The sequence below is a fragment of the Convolutriloba macropyga genome, chromosome 3 (assembly GCF_964194025.1).
Source record: "Convolutriloba macropyga chromosome 3, txConMacr16.3, whole genome shotgun sequence".
NCBI lineage: Eukaryota > Metazoa > Xenacoelomorpha > Acoela > Convolutidae > Convolutriloba > Convolutriloba macropyga.
Window position 1 is genome coordinate 80,444,291 of NC_134470.1, and position 17,144 is coordinate 80,461,434.

Sequence of the window (17,144 nt, forward strand, 5' to 3'; positions counted from 1 at the left end):
AGAGTACCTTTCTGAAGATAGTCTGAAAATAATGCGCTTAAGTTCTGTAAATATGATGAACATTTTTAGCCTTCAGACTGTTTTTGTTCTGAATAGCCTGAAAATCAATATTATCCTGGGTGAAGTGGGTTTAAATTAATTGGGGTGAAAAGAAGTAGAACCAAACAAAGCTGCGATTTAGAGACGATTAAAAGGGTTGAGTGTAAGTAGGTACAGTTCATTTTTACAATGTATAAAGATACAAAATTGGGAACCATCTTCAAAAGTGATTCAAGTTACTCAAAGAATTTCGTACCTGTAGACCAAAAATTAAATCAACTGTGCTTGGAGGAATCTGAGATTGAGGAATGAAGGGTCTACTACTTTGACCCCGACCCATTTAACCCCCCCCCCCAAATTTTAATAACCATTTAAACTCATTTCACCGTTGACCAAAAGTTAAATCAACTGTGCTCGGAGGATTCTGAGATCCCAATCACGTGGTTTTTGATTGTTTTTTGACAGTTGAGGAATAAGGGCTCTACTGCTTCCACCCCTGACTCATGTAACCCCACAAATATTAACAATCATTTTCGCCCTCATTTCACCGTTGACTCATCAAAGTCCCTATTGTAAATTTCACTGACATGAGAAAAGAAACAGAACGTGACACAAGCTTATGCTCAAACTCCCAAAAATAGATTTAAGAAATTGAAGAAAACCCTCAATTTTCTTCTAAGAAGAAACCCTTAGTTTTATATGAAGTTCGCAAGCACACGTGGTTCCAAGTACCCGTTCGCAAAATACCAGTCACGTGACCGATAGTATTTACCAGGAGTTGGTTTTCCATTTCCCTGTTCTGTTCATTGAACTTCTGCTCCTGTGCTCTCATCTTGTCATCCAATTCCTTCTGTCTTTTGTAGTGTTCATCTTGCTGCTTTCTAAACAACGCCACACTTGCCCTACATACACTTTTTTAATCAAAGATACTGATAACAGTATTTTAACCAGGGTTGAGGTTTGGCGGTGAATTTTATTAAGAAATGCGGTGAAAAAACCGCATTTCTTACATCTTTTTGCGGTGAATCGCGGTGAATCGCGAGAAGCTTTTTGGTTACCTTAATTTTTTTGCGTTATTTTGTGCGCTTAATTTTTACGCTATTTTAAAATAATATTTATAAAAGAACTGCCTTTAAAGTAACGAGTTTAAGATTGACCAATCAGAGCAAGGGAAATATTCCGCTTTAAATCTCCTTTTACGGCATTCGCTTACCAGTGCCTTCCAAATAGTTTTCTGCAATACATGCAAGCGACATGGAGTTAATAAGGCAGAAATTAGCGAAGACCTAATAGGTAAATAAACACAAAAAAGGATATTCAATTACAAACTGAGGGTTTAAAAAGCTGATTGCTGACAAACACTTAGTCAGATCACGCCCGGCTCGCAAGATTATTTGGAGTCTCAATGATACCTTATCTGTAGCAGAAGCAATTTCGCAGAAGCAATTGTTAGGCTAAATGCCCTTTTTGAAGCGGAAAATGGTGATGAAAACATTGATTCTTACTTGAAGAAAAAAGAGCAGTTTTGTGCGCAATATATTACTAATTTTCAAGACAAACAAAACGAAGGGATTGTGTATACAAGCTGGAAAAACTCACATGCATAATGGTACGTTTAGAGACCTTTTACCACGGATTACAAACAAAAAAAAACATTTCCGAGAAAAACATTCTGATACCGAACTTTCTTGACAAGGATGGTGGCAAAATTCCTAGCAACACGATTTCAATTCTTAGCAAAATTTATATTGTCGGGAAATAGGAACAATAATTCTGTGACGTTAAGTCAAATTTTTTTTAAAAAAAATATCAGAAAGAAGCGTCTGAAAGTATCAGAAAAGAAAAAATGTTATGGGAAAAAATTACATATATCTTCATAAAAGCGAATAGTTTTTATGAAATTCCTAATAAAAGAAGATTTTTTCTAAAAATACGACAAAAAATTGAATCACAAAATCGTTTTCCGTCGGTTTTTTAACTAATCATAAAATTGGCCAATTCATTACAACCTTAAAAAACTTCATATTAAACATCTGTTTCGATTTCGACTTAATATGTGTCAAAATTAAAGATAGGTAGCTACCCATATAAAGCACGATTAACAAATACCTGGTGCAAAACCCAAAGATCAAATGATCGCTTGTGATTTATTGAAGCGCAGATCAAGAAAGATCCCTTAACCCGTCTCTCCGGAAAAAAAAACAAAAAGATACTGCTCTTTATTCTTATAGCCATTTTGAACACAGCCGCAAAGAAAGCAACTAAAGTGCTACCAAAATCAATTCCATAAAAAATTGCTCCTGAAGACATTTCCCCTACAAAAGTGAAGCCAAAGAAATTTCACAAAAATGATGACTGCGGGAGCCCGAAAAGCGTGAAAAAATAAAAATCCGCGTTGACTGCATTTTTATAGTGGAAAAAACTGATTTCTTTCACCGAAAAGCAAAGGAGTGAAATTGCAAATCAAATGACAAAACAAATGATAAAACACCTTTGGCACGTTTCTTCATAACCAAACACACAAACTTACTGTCAAAAGCCCGGACCGAACATGTCTCTTACAAAAGACAAGCAATACATCAATTCTTGGTATGCGGTATAAAAGCGGAAGATGCGATTCTTTATCGGTCAAATGAGCAAAAGAAAAATGATACAAAACATTTTGGCGAGATTTTTAAATAGCCTATTCTGCAGTTCCTACATGGCATAGATGCAAGTTTTCCTCGTCTTTCAATTGACTTATGGTTGGAGCTGGAGAACAGAGAACTGTTTGAATTCGAACGAAAAGGAGGCATTAAATCAAAAAGGGGCATATTTCACCGAAAAAACTTGCAATGATGTTACAGAATCCTCTACAATAAACATCTTGTAAAACGAGAAGTAGGCCAAAACAATTGGTTCTGGAAACCAACTTCTTGTACAACAAAAAAAAAACTTAAACTGTCCCTCAAACTATCCCATATTCATTTGACATTGAATATGAAACATCAACCACAAAAAAAGAGAACACAATAGAAATGTAATAATCGTAAGCGACTGAAACCAAGAAGAAAAACGAAAAAAAAAACAAATAGAGAAGACAAAAACATATAAATAATACAGGAAAAAACATTGTATAAATGGAGACGGATTTTCCATATAAATGCAATGGCCCCAACAGCACTAAAACAGCTGGTCTTTTAACCAACAAAAAATTCAGAAGGAAAATGAATTTACTATGCGCTTGCAGGTGAGCAACTATCTGGAAAGTGGCCTAAGATAAAAGTATACTACTGTAAATTAAAAATTTTCAAGGTTGTCAACATAGCGGCTCAAGGAGAGGTGATCGTTTTGTACTCAAAACATTTTAACGTTGAAACAGTTCATTCCTCTAATGATTTTCAAGTTGTTAATGAGACATCAATTGAGCTCTGTGTTGCTTTTTCTTTTGCAAAGCACAGAACAAGAGTAACTCAATCGAGCCATTGGGTATAAGACCTAATGATTACAATGGTACATAATTTTTCTCATTGTTACCTGGAGACGTCAATTATTTCGGACAAAATTGCTTGAAAAATTTGCAGAAATCAAGTAAATACCACCAACTTTCGTGGAATCACCGGTGATTTTATTTCAACTGACTTAAATACCGCTAAAATAACAAAATCACTATCTATATCAATAAAAACCGAAAGTGATTACAGGGAACATTTAATTGAAAAAAAATTTCATCCATGGAACATATAAAGAAGGAAAAAAAGTTATTACTTTTTATTACTTTTTACCACTTCAGCAATAAAAATATAGCTTCAGACCTGAAGATTTTTTCCCATTTACAGGATTTGATCAAGAGATTTTTGCTGAATAACATGTAATTAAGTAGGGTCGTTTTTAAAAACAGCTTTTTACATTAAATTTTGCAGCTGGTAAGAACAAAAACAAAGTTGACTATATGTGTAATAGAACTTGAGGACAGCCCGGCCCTTCTTTTGAAAAATTGCTTTTTGAACGACTGCAGATTACTAGAAATTTTGCCATGCTGTGTTATAAACCATCACCAAACCAGTTTTATTGATAACTTAGCTTGAATGGGAGAAGCAGTGGTTTGAACATCAAAAATGCAAGAAAACAAGATAATTACATTTCTGCCGTGAGGTCTACAGAAATTATAATATACTAGAGGGTAGGGGGGTGCGAAGGTTCAAACTTCTGACTCGATGGTCGTACTCCTAGTATATGCTATCTTTCTAAGCCTGATAAGTCTCATAAAAGTATTTATTGATCTAAGTAAGTAAATTTGGCTAATTGATCTAGTTATAAGTTTTATATAATCTTTATAGGAATCTAACATAGATAAATTTACAAGTTAAGTTATGAGGTTATAAGAGTTAAAACATTAAGTTATAAAAGTTAGAAAGTTATGAAAGTTAGAAAGAGGAGAAGGTCGGGAAAGTTAGTAAAAACTTTACTAACTCGAACTGTTATCAGTAACTTATTATTCCCTTTTGGATAAAGTCCTGATTTGAAAGTTATCTCTAACTATTCGTTATTCGATAAAGTTGAGAAGATTGGATTAGCAATTCACTTTGGAATATTTTGTATAGAGATTACTTTCTCGGTTTGGAGATATTAAATTCTCAGTTTTCTCTGAGTTATTAATTCTTAATTTCTCAAAGTTGTGATTCTTTCTTTGCTATATATAGTTCTCAGAACGGGATAATTCCCGTCCTGCTGGCTGGACGGTAAAATGTCCGTTTGGCTGGATGGACGGACATTTTACGCAATTTGAATGGTTCAGCATAATTGCATCATTCTATTTTTAGAATGATGTAATTTGAATACTTAGCTTAGTTAAGCTTAGTATTCAACATAAACATTACTTTAGTACAATAAGAAGAACAGACCTTTGAATCAAATAACAGAAATGCTTTGCAAGGAGCAAAGAAAACATTTTTCAGAACAATTTTCATTTTGACAAATACGAAAGCCGCTCAGTAAGGGTCTGAAAGTGGTTAGTCGAGATGAAACTAAAAACATTTAACAGAAAGTTACGGAAACAAAAAAAAGTCGAAGGATCGTGACAATGCTTTTTAGCAACAGAACAGAAAGAGCGCACCGAAAACTGACTGATTGATAAAAACTGAAATTAGTTTCAGAAACTCGGTAATAGCCCAGTTGCCTAACTCGATGTTACTGGTAGTTGCCAACATTTCACCAAAGGAACAAAAACGTCAGCACTTCTCAGGCTGCTGTCCGAAAACTATTCAATCAAAACCGAACAACAAACTCAAACTTTCTAGCGAACTGGTGCAAATTGGCAAGTGTTCGTTCAGAAACAACAATTTGAATACTTTCCGGGCAAACATAATATAATGCTGATTAATGCCATCAGGTTGAATCTTGATGAAACTGGAACAGACAAATGTGGACCATCAATCCATTTCAGTAAAGATTTGCCAGGCATGAGATAAAAAAATCTTCAAGTTGTTGAAAGGGCTCGCTTTACCTCTTGTGTTTGTTAAATATAGTCAGCTGCCGCTACCACAAAGAATCATCCACAAAAAAATTGAAATTGACGGTTTTCTTTACAGACGAACGAAAACTAAAGGAAATAATTACATCATTGCAATCCTGTCCATCTAAGCCAATGAACTTTTAATGCAATAGATTCAAATTGGGTCAAAAATTGATGTTGTACAAGGTTATTATCTTGTGCAGATTACTTAGTTTGTCCCGAAAAACATGATTTCTCTAAAACAGCTTTCAATACGGTTAACAAAAAAATTCATAGACGCAGTTTGTCATAAATACAAGCTTTTCAACTAAACTGCATCGCCCAGTAATCAAAAACTCCACTTCGAAATCATATTTTGAAGAAACTGTCCCTTGAAGCAAAAGCTATGAATATTCACGTACTTTCAAGCACCAAGAAATCTTTCAAGAAAAATACCAGAGCATGCATTTCACTCGACTAAAAAATATACAATAACTGATCGCACAGTCGTCGTACTATAAATGCAAGACCAAGAATTTCCGATGAGTATCTTTGTCTAAAATCTTTTTTCGGTGGTAATGGTTTCACTGGATTAGCTCTAAATTTTTCTTGCGCTTTTTTTTGACAGTAGGAACATTCTTGAAATATACTTGGATCAAGTGTAAGAAATCTAACCGGTAACTTCGTCGCCTAATTATTTGAAAAACGATAATAGTTATCGTCTGCAAAAAAATAATTGAGATACTATTCTCGGCTATAATTCCCTGAGAGACCCAATTTTTGTTCCTGTGTCATTTTTTTTGTCAAAGTTGGCGATCCGTCCGGTTAACCAGGACAACTGACAGAAAAACTATTACAAAAAATGAATGTGAAATGTCTGAAAGTACATGACGATACAGTTGATCTAGGGTTTAAACATACACAAGAGGTAATTTAGTTACAATGAGACAGTTTCATTATGAATATCAATATGAATAATTTGAGCTAAGTTTTTCTAAATTATTTCATTTTCACCATAAGCTATTGCTCAAACATTCAGTTGTTTTGTGAACCACTACTTAGATAGACGAAACAAGCTTGGGTTTTGTTAACTTTATGAGACAAACTTGGTGAAAATTTTTAGAAAAACGATAGCAAAATATGCAGATAAAATTAGTTTTCAATTGCCTGAGAGTTTTTTCATCAGCATTCCTCCTTCTTTCGGTAGACATTCTTCATAATTAGTTTAACAAAACCCCGATAGAAATTTGAATAGTAAAAGTTTTTTAATAAGTCCAAAGCTTCCCTCTATACAATTTTGCAGTTAGAAAAAATCAAGTTGTCTATTTTCATGAAAGCGATTTCCCGAAAGCGACTTGAAGGCAATTTAAAAAATGCTCGTAAGAATTTTTGATCAAAAGCTGAAATTTTCAAGATGCCATACAGAGAAATTAAAGAAAAAGAATTGACTAAATCAGTTTAAACCATTAAATAATCAATACGGTATTGAAAAAATTCAATATTGCGAAAAGATGTTTTTTGCTCTGCAAGGTGTAAACTAATGGTAACTTTCAACTCAAAGCCAATAAATTAGTTCTTCTTGATTTTTTTTCTGATAAAAGAATAAAAATCAGTGAATAAATGAAAATGCGATTCAGGGTAAAAAATTTTTCGTTCAAAACTGTAATTTGTAGAAATTGAAACAAAGATGAAGCTTGAAAAATTGCAATTATGAATTACTGGCGTTTTTAAAGCTGAAAAATGAAAATAATTCAGCTATTAAAGGGCCAGTTATTTGTTTGTCAACATCCAAAATGTAAATGAAATTATTTCGTCAAATGAGACAGAAAAATTTTGGATTACAACAAGGCGGCTCAGTAATGTGCAATGGCACATAAGGTTCCGACCCCGCCCATCCACAATTTTGGCATAATTGTCAACCAAATGAGGAACAGATAGAAAAACCCAAAAATTATTTTTTGCGAATCCCAAAAAAGCCCAAGTCTTTTTCAAAAAATTCTGTATGAACGATAAGATAACCTCCAAAACAAATAACTCAGTGGAGTAAAAATTGATGCATTAGATTGCTGTAATATGTCAATATTAAGAAAGCGAGTCAAAACGAACAGCAAAATCAAACAACAACAACAACAAACATTAATTACATCAAAAAATTTATGTCCCTCTTAAAGTCTAAATTTAATAACAAAGTCAACATACCGTCAGGTAAGCCTGAAACTAAACAAAAATAACTTATAAATCACCAGAAAACATATGCGACCAGTCCATAAAAAGGTTTGGTAACAATTATACAAAAAAGAACAAAAACAGAAAAGTAAAAAAAATTAACTTATTTTTTTGAAACAATTAACTTCAAAGTAATAAATACCATTAGGAATAAATTAATCTTACCACAACTTTGCGATTACCACTGCTTCTATAGAAGGGCTTTAGGACCTGACCTTGTTCATTTTTTAGAGCGGCTAAAAAGAACAACAGGGAACAAACAAAATTTCAATTGAAACTTGCCAGAAAACGCTGTCAAAACCGTCAAGCCAAATTTTGGCACTCAAAAAATATTTGATTGCGCCTTCTTCAAACAGCTATAATGTAGTATGTGGCCTTTCATTAGTAAGACTAGGTAACAAGTAGACAAAAAAGCGAAGTGCTAAAGTATATAATACTTTTAATTTTTTTTCGAAACAAAATTACATTCAATGTCATGAAAGGCATTAATTACAAAAAGAGCTATTTAAATATCGTCGTTTTTTCATGAAAAGGAAACCCTCGAGACCTGTAATTATCCAGAATATTTCTTGCATCTACAAAAAGATCGTCAAATATGACAAAAATCAAATTAATTTAATTTTTTTTTGTGAAAAAGCGGTGTCGAAGCCAGTAAGGTCATGCCAAAACCTTTAAAAAAAAAGATTTTGGGACACCAATCCCTTTTATTCCCTTGACACCCATAATGTCATATTTGACCTGTAATCAACTAACGAGATTAGGTAACAAAAAGAAACATAAAAAGAACAAAATTGCGAAGTTAAAAAAGTTTTTTTTTTAATTTTGGAAAAGGATGGGTTTGAAAGTCATAAAAGCCATCAACTATCTGCTAATATCAGAATATCGGTTTTTCTTTTCTTCCATGAAAAGCCAATGAAAGCTATCACTATACAGGAAATTTCATACGACCGAAACGACAAAGTATAAATGACAGTTAAGACAAAATTAAAAAATTCAATTGATTTCTTCAAGAAAGAGGCGTCGAGGCCATTAAAACGATGATTTATATCTTTCAGGATTTTAATATGTTCAATTGTGTTTTAATTTGAATGCTAATAAGGCGACATGAGAACTGTCAATAATGTGATAATGTGACAAAATTAGAAAACGTGAAAAACTGGCAAATATCAAAACAAACAAAAATCTAAAATCTTGTAGTATCAAAGCCAGAAAACAATAATTTCAGGCTTAAAACTGCAACCGAGAATAAATGTTAACTCAGTAGAAAGAAAAGCAGTCTTTTTTGCTGACACTAAGCTGGAAGTTGAACAAATTAAGAAAAAAAAGAGGAAAAGTTATCTAAGCCATTATTTATTGAAAAGTCTATTATTTTTAAAAAAGAAACGACCATAAACTTTCAATTAAAAAACTAAATGCATTAGCCTGGAGCTGTTTAGAAAGCGAATTGGTTGGACCTATCACTCCTGAGCTTTGATTTGATATGTTCTGTTCTTTATTATTAAAAAAAATCCTTTTTTTTTTAAAAAAAAAGACCGACTGAATACAACCCGATTTTTTTTGGATTGTAACAGTCCAAGAATGGCCCAAAACTACCCCTGTTAAAACTTATTGTCCGTTAAGAACAATTGATTTTTCGAATGTTGTAGATATTGATAATTTCTGAGTTGAAACTCAAAATAAATTTTGCATTTTTGATAATCAACGAGTAAAGTTAGCAAAAAACGGCAAAGTTTTAACTACAAGGCACTCTCTGCGGACTCTGAAGTAGAAATAGCCCCCCTCTGAGTCTACAAAGATTGTATGAGTGTTGTTTGGGGGTGTACTGTAGGCAAATTTAATCAAAGTGGACTAAAGTAGCTTATTTCGTGCTGTTGTTGATGAAAAAGGCTAAATTTTGAAATGTTTATCCAGATTTTTTGACCAAAAAATTAATCAAAACAATCAAAAATGCTTGTTCGTCTTCAAAAATAAAATCAACGACACTATTCTTAAAAATTATAACAAATTTTAGCAAAATTGACGAAAATTTAGGCAAAAATTCCGGAAAATGTGAATAAAAACAACGTGAATTCACTCTTCTTTTCTCAGAAGTTTAAGCCTCGATAACTCCCTGTAGAAAACGAAAATTAAAAAAATCTTTTTAATTCCATATTCTACGCTGGACGAGCTTTCTAATGATACCAGTCTCAACTCTCTACGATGAATATATCGAGCGGCGAAAATTCACGGAACAAAAAAAAAACCCAGTTGAGTATATAGTTCCCCCCCCCCCTCAAGAGGGTCGGAACAATAAAGCATATTGAAACAATCTTGACCACTATACTAAAAAGTTGTTACGTATCGAAAACATTTGAAAATTTGCTTTAAAAAATAAATACGAAAATAATGGTAAACTGAGACAAAGTTTAGGACAAACGCTTAATTGCTGCAATCATATAAACCTCATAACAGGAGCTGAAAAATATCATCGACGTATAGTTTTGCCAAAGTATATAAAAAGATTTCTCTCAAGTGAATTAGTTGCACTAAAATAATGGTAAAAGCTGAACAATTGCTATATATTTGTAAAACTTTCCAGCATTTTTCCGAATTCTATTGCGCTTTTTTGAGACTCATTGAAACATTGCTTTTCACCTGATCCACGCCGGACAAACTTTATTTTGAAATCTATTTCAGTTTTAGTTGAGTTATGAAAAACAAATGAGATCGTAAAATTAGCTCAAAAATTTTAAGTCTAAACAACAGACAGTAGTACAGGTTTTCAAAATTGTTTAGTTATCCAAAATACAACTTTCAATGTCCTGCGCTAGAAACTATGAATATAACTCGGACAAAGACATGACAGCATGGCCAATTTTGGCGCGTTACAAGCTTTGAAACTCAATAAATCAATGAAAGAATCAAAATTCAAAAAATGCTGGCATCAAAACATTGTTATAGTCTTGTCTTATAATACTTCTTACAAATTTATACAAATACATCGGACGGCAAAAGACTAATGGAATATAAAACAAGTTGCAAGCATTTGGTATTATCCATGTCTAGTGAGGGTGGGGGGGGGGGGGCAACTAGACATAAGAATGAGCTTCCTTTTGCGTTTCAACACCTCGAATTAATTAGACCTGCTTTTTCTCACAACAACTAACTGCGGTTAGTAATTGTGCGAAAAAGCAGGTTTAATTCGATTTTAGAAAAGCAAAAGGAATCTTATTATTATATGGTGACTTATACCAAAACCAATTTGCTCACATTGAGAATTTTAAAAGCCTCCGACAATATGTTGCAATATAGGAAAAGAAAATTCAGCCTATTTTCCTTGGAAGAAAATGAACTTATTTTCATATTTTTGTTATTATTATGAACAATTTTGAAGTTTTAAATCAGTCGCAAATACGGTTGAAAAATGAATGAAACTGAGTGCATGAAACAAATATATAACTTGCAAGGCTTCTTTCTCAGATTTATTAGTTAAGTCATAACAATTTAATTAGCAGATACAATTTGCGGTCAAACAGTGGTTTTTACCTATATCAACATGACTTTTGGTCATTTAAACGAGTCTTGTTACAAAATATGCTCTAAACTTTCAAAATGTATATCAAAACGAGAGAATATAATAATGTACGTTTTCGTTTTTTCCATTGTTACTTTGACATTTTTATGCGCGGAGCACGGGTTATTTTACAAGAACTGCATTAAACTGTTGTCAACGATTGCAGGTAAATTTTGCAAAAAAGTCACAAATTTGGTTCAATTATTTTTTAACTATTTTTTCTTGAAACACGCGCTTGCAAGTTTTAAAATGCCGAAAGTCTGCAGGACCAGAAGTTAAAATGCCAGAAAATGCTACTTAGCCAGAAGTTGACTTCCGTTGACTTTCGTCATTTTAAAATGTGCGCGTTTCGTGTTTTAAGCAAGGTTAAGTGACTTTGCAGAAGTCACTTCAAAATTCTGACATACATCCCGAACAGCTGGGCCGTTCTCAATTAAAGCCAGGCTTTCACAGTGACGTCATAAGTGTTACATAACCTATACTACAAGCTCTAGACTAAATTGGTTCCGAATTTTGCGGAACGATTCTTCTTACTTAATGAAGTGTTCGATGATCATCGAAATTTCGGTCATCAAAAAGGCCCTCAATGCCGTGTGTCAATTTTTCAATGGTTTCAGTTTCAAAACTATAGCTACGGATCTGAAATTTTGGAAGACCATTTTCAGGACAAGGATCTTCAAAAATCAACCAAGTAGAAAAATTTTTCAGACATGTTGATAGAATTTGAGGGGTCAAATTTGTCTAATATTTAAATCCGAGTAAACACGATTACGTTAAATATTCATAATCTTTTACTAATTTTATGTCAAAAAATTGAATCAATTGCGACTGATCGCTTTTGCTTCCATATAAAATATATCTTAAATGCTCCAATTTGTCTGTTAATGAGTATTTTTCGTTCTGGCAGATAGCTTTTTTGTTTATTTGATAAATTAGGATATCGTTTTGCTAATACTATTTGATCATAGGATCGTTTTTAATAAAAATGAAATTAATATTAAAAACGTTTCAGATGTTGTTACATCACTCCTTGAAGATACAATGGAGTTGGTGATGAGTCTCATTTCGTCTGCAATCAGTGCTCTACTTATCAAACTTCTCTTCGACTGGAGGACATGGATAGCGAAGAAACTGAACGAACAGTTTAATATTGATGTCAATTTTAATAGTGAATGATGGTTTAATGTCACTGATAAACACATTACATGGCCAGTGACGGATTTCTGGAGTAAATTTACTCGACTTTGCTATTATTTTCCACGACCCTGTTTCAGCGTGTGTGGGGGCTCTAGTGACAGTTAGAAAATTTAGCTCAAAATTTCACCGATTTTGGATATATCCGAAACTAATTTGCACGATGAGTAGCTCATTTCTATCAGTAGAGCTATTCATTGCAGCAACTAATAACTAAGAAAGTGTCAATTAGACTTAAATGAAAGAGGTCTAATTGGTGGTTAATTTCAGAAATCCCTCTCTCGATATTAACTGTTCCGACTCCCACTTTATTGAAAGAACTATATACTCAAATGGTTTTTTTATTCAATCAATTTTGGCAAATTTAATGGATATTTATACAACATGCACCATTGTTCCTTTTTTTATTTTTGAATTATTTCGTTTAACAATTGGTCAAAATCGCAAACATTTGGAACACTTGGGTGGTCTGTTGGGCATGCAGCAACCAGGGATAAGTTTGACATCATCATGGATTCTTACAATCCGACATGCTTTATTTTTTATTTTTGTGCTGCCTTTTTTCAAAATTCTTTGCCTTTTTTGTCTCATATATGTTAATTACTGAGAAAACTTTCAATTCGTGGCTTTATTAGTGAGAACTTCATTTTACGTAAAAATGAGGTCAAATGTAGATAATAATTATTATCAGAAAACGTAATGGTTTTTATAGCTTTGAAGAAGAGTTTTAGTGACTGAATTATTGTGTTTTGACCTCAATTGTTAATCTTTTTCCAATCTGATTACTAAGTCTAACCAATCTAAGAGCCAAAGGAAATGGTTCCTTCAAGAGGTGCAGGTGAAACGAAACAATTCTTTCTGATGTTATCTAATGTCTCGGATGACAATATATAAATCTGTTTCATGAAAATGTCAGTAACCTTTTGAACTTATGAACTGTTTTATCCAACTTCCGTCAACTTTAGCTTAATCTAGGTGAAAACAGATCAAACTTTTTTTCATATAAGATACTAACTTTTCTGCCGATTTTTTTAAAATAAAGGCTTATTGCTTTTGATACTAACAAATTCTATAAGAAATTTTGTGGTTTTTGTGCTTAATTGTCCAATTTTATTGTTCTTTTTCTCTCTTTAGTACTTTGTCAAATTACTTGATAACGTCACTGAAAAAATTATATACCAAAAACGTAATTGAAGGTATTTATTGATCTTATATTTAATGGTTTTACGGGCCGCGGCACAGTTCTATTGCAGATTTTGTAGAGATTTTCAACTTTTGCGCTTTAATTGATTTTAATTTTTGTTGTCTTATACCAAAAATTGGGTGGTAATAAAACGTGTCAACAGACAACTATTGAAATGAACTCGATAACTGATATCGGCAAAAACCTAATAGTTCTATTGACTTTCAAATTAATTTTTTAAAAATAAAGTTGAAGTGTTTTTCAGCTTCCCTTTTGTTTTTCCTCGTTTTCGTCTTTTTTTTGTATTTTACAATTTTGTTTAATTCTCGGAACAAACCTCATTATTGAGAGATTTTCTGAATTGCTTTATTGTAACAAACAATAACTTTTCTGTTGGTTGAGCGTTTTGACTGATGTCTGTGAGTTTTAGATACTTTTAGACACTCTACTTTGTAAGTTTTGGATACTTTTCACATTAAAATTTTTTGTTGTCAATTTGAGATAGTTGTTTTCAGAGAAATGATGTTCGTGACGCAAGTGAAGAGGTTATGGAAGATTTATTTTTCTTGAGGTTAAATTTTTATAGATTTAATGCCATCAACAATGGTTTTTTGTTTGTGAAAGTTTTTAGTTCTGCTTTGCTTTAAACAGTTTATGGTCTTATGACTTAGCTTTACTAAAAAAAGCGCAAATCCTTTTCTAACAAGTTGCAACATAAAACTGTCTGCTCTTATAGTGGAAAGCTTTTGTTGGCTATCAGTTTTGAAAACATTTCTTTTTAAAAGAGAAAAAGAGCTTCTAATCTTTGTCAGTCTTATTTATGTTGATTTGCTGATAAACTACTCTATTGACAAGCCATATAATTTATCTAATAAACTACAATTTGCTCTTTATAACAGTTTCATTTTCTTTAAATAGTCTTTGTTATTGGCATAACGAATTTTCATAAAAAATTACGGAATTTTGCATATTCAACCATCTTTGTACGTTTTTGTTTTCTTTTTACAGTATCACAATAATAGGCTGTCCACTGAGTATTTCAAACAAAAAACTCAATCAAAAATTTCTCTCGTTTCTAGTGAAGAGCATAATATTTTAGTGGCTGGGACGCCGTTTTTGTACTGGTTTTAGTTTTTTGCCTTTACTTGTCGTCCTTTTTGTTGTCGTATGAGATATCCTTGATAATGAAAGGCCTCAATCACTCTTTACGAATCCCTTAAAACTTTCAGCTGATGCATAATGTTTCTAACAGTTGATATTAATTCTTTTCAAAAAACAGCGTTTTATTAAACTTTGCCCTTTTGCCCATTTCTTGCCGACTTGTTGCCAACTCGTATTGAGGAAAAGTACTATTTCTATTTTTTTTCTAATGGAATACAGTTTTATTTTCTTTAGTGTAAGTTTTATCTGATGCCATTTTGGTTTGATTGTTAATGGTGTGAAAAAAATGACTACGAGTTTTGGTTCTAATTAATACTTGTAATTTATATGATTTTTGTCGCTGTCTTTTCTGGTTGTCATATTAATGACAGGTCTCATCGGCCGTCTAAGTGGTTTGTTTTATTCATTTAGTGGTTTGTTGGACGATGTGTTAATTTTTTCACCCCTTCTTCATTTGTTAGACAATTAAGTGAAAAATGCAGATGAGAGGGGTCGGAACTTTATGTTGTGCAAACGCACGTTGTCGAGCCTCCTTGTTGTGGATTAAGAAGTGATATAATTAAGACTTTGAATTTTGTCTCACGTAATTACTATCAAATTTCGGGTATTAAAATTTAATTTGAGGCCAATGACAAACTCAAAATTGTGGAATTGGGTAACTTATTTGACTGTGGAAAATGGTCAAAAAATGAAAAATGGGTACGAAGTTTTGCCACTTGTTTCCACAAAGCGCCATAACCTTTGATGTTTGCGTTTTAGGAAATGGGCAAGTAATGCAAAAAAGCAATTTTTTTGAACAAAACTAGCAAAGCTACATTGTGTCTCGATTGCAATGAAGTAATATTTGACAATTGAATTCATTTCAAAAGCTAAACTATCGCCCCTCAAGCCAACGATATATTTTAAGTGTCAATTCACAAGCAAAACAAGCTCATTGCTTTTGAAAATTTTGATTTTGTTTAGAGACTGAAGAGTATATACTCTTTAATCTCTATATCTGCTCATATGGATTTTAAAGACTTCAGGAGGCGATTTTTATTGACTGATAAAAACTGGGTCGCCGTTAGCAGAAAGCAAGGAAAAATAAATACAAGTTTAATTAGTGAAAATGTAAACGTTTGGAAAAGTAACAATCAACTCTGATTAACAAAATTGGTTTCAATTTATGCATCGAAAAGCAGTTACGCGAAACTGAACCTTCTTTTTCTAGATCAAACAGATTACTTTGCAGACAAAATTAAATATTAAAACAAATAATGCCAGCTGCACGCTGATAAATTTTTTTAACACGGAAAAATACCAAATATTTTTTTACGCTCCAAGAGGTCCGTTTTACTTAAAATATACACTTTAAGTTTTTTGCTGACAACAGTGACAAAATTGTCAATTAGATTAAAATTTGTCATTGCAATTTTTTTAAATAATTTTAACACAAAGTGACAAAGAAATTAAATTTTTTAAAAGTCGTCTTATCGATAAAAAGTTAGCTTGTAATTTTTCTTCCGATTGTGCTATTATTAATACGACTGCAGTTTTTACAACTGCTGTCTTTGTTTTATGTGTTACTTGATTTTGAGAATCATGATTACTACAAAAATGTTTCCCATACTTGTTTCAAATGTTTTAGCCAAAAAAATCGTCATAGATAGAGTAATACTTACCCCTACATAAAATAACACGAAGATGTTATAAGACTTGCCGTTTTGTGGAGTTAAAAAACCGACAGAATTCAGGGAACCAAAGTACACAACAAGGTTGAGGTCCAGACCCAAATTTTTGTCTGATCAGACTTTCCAGACCGAAATAATCTCTGATCAGACTTTCCAGACGGAAATTAACCCTGATCATACTTTCCAGACCCAAGTTACCTCTGATCAGACTATCCAGACACAGAGCCTCGCTGATCAGATTTCTCAGACCGAAAGCGTTCTGATCAGACCATTTTCAGACCATGATCCAGACTCAAATTCAGGCCATTGCCCAGACCTTAATCAGACTATGATCAGATTCAAGTGCGCTCGAAGAGGTTATGATCAGACCAAGTTGCGCTCGAATCATTTATGGTCAGACCCAGTTGTTGCGCTTGTAGCTATTTATGATCAGACTGAAGCGCGCTCGAAACCAGTTTGGATCAGACCCAAGTTCGTTCGAAATAGTCTGATCAGAGAAATATTTTACTTATTTTACTTATAAACTTTGCTATAATATTTTCATTTCATTAAAACTGATGTTTGTAGTATTTAGTTCTTCTAAGGAAAAACCAATTATAAATGTGTTGCTAAAGAAAAGGAAAATCAACTGGTGAGAACAAATTT

The 17,144-nt window shown here is 32.7% G+C and overlaps 1 protein-coding gene across 5 annotated transcripts in view; it reads right to left on the reverse strand.

Annotated features, from left to right (window-relative positions):
• LOC142336508 (uncharacterized) overlaps positions 1-17,144 on the reverse strand; it is a 60,901-nt gene that overhangs the window by 21,346 nt on the left and 22,411 nt on the right. For all 5 annotated transcript variants that reach the window (XM_075385400.1, XM_075385398.1, XM_075385397.1 and 2 more), the window contains one exon: positions 812-920. In XM_075385400.1, the coding sequence (XP_075241515.1) occupies positions 812-920 (109 nt within the window). The remainder of the gene's footprint in view (positions 1-811; positions 921-17,144) is intronic.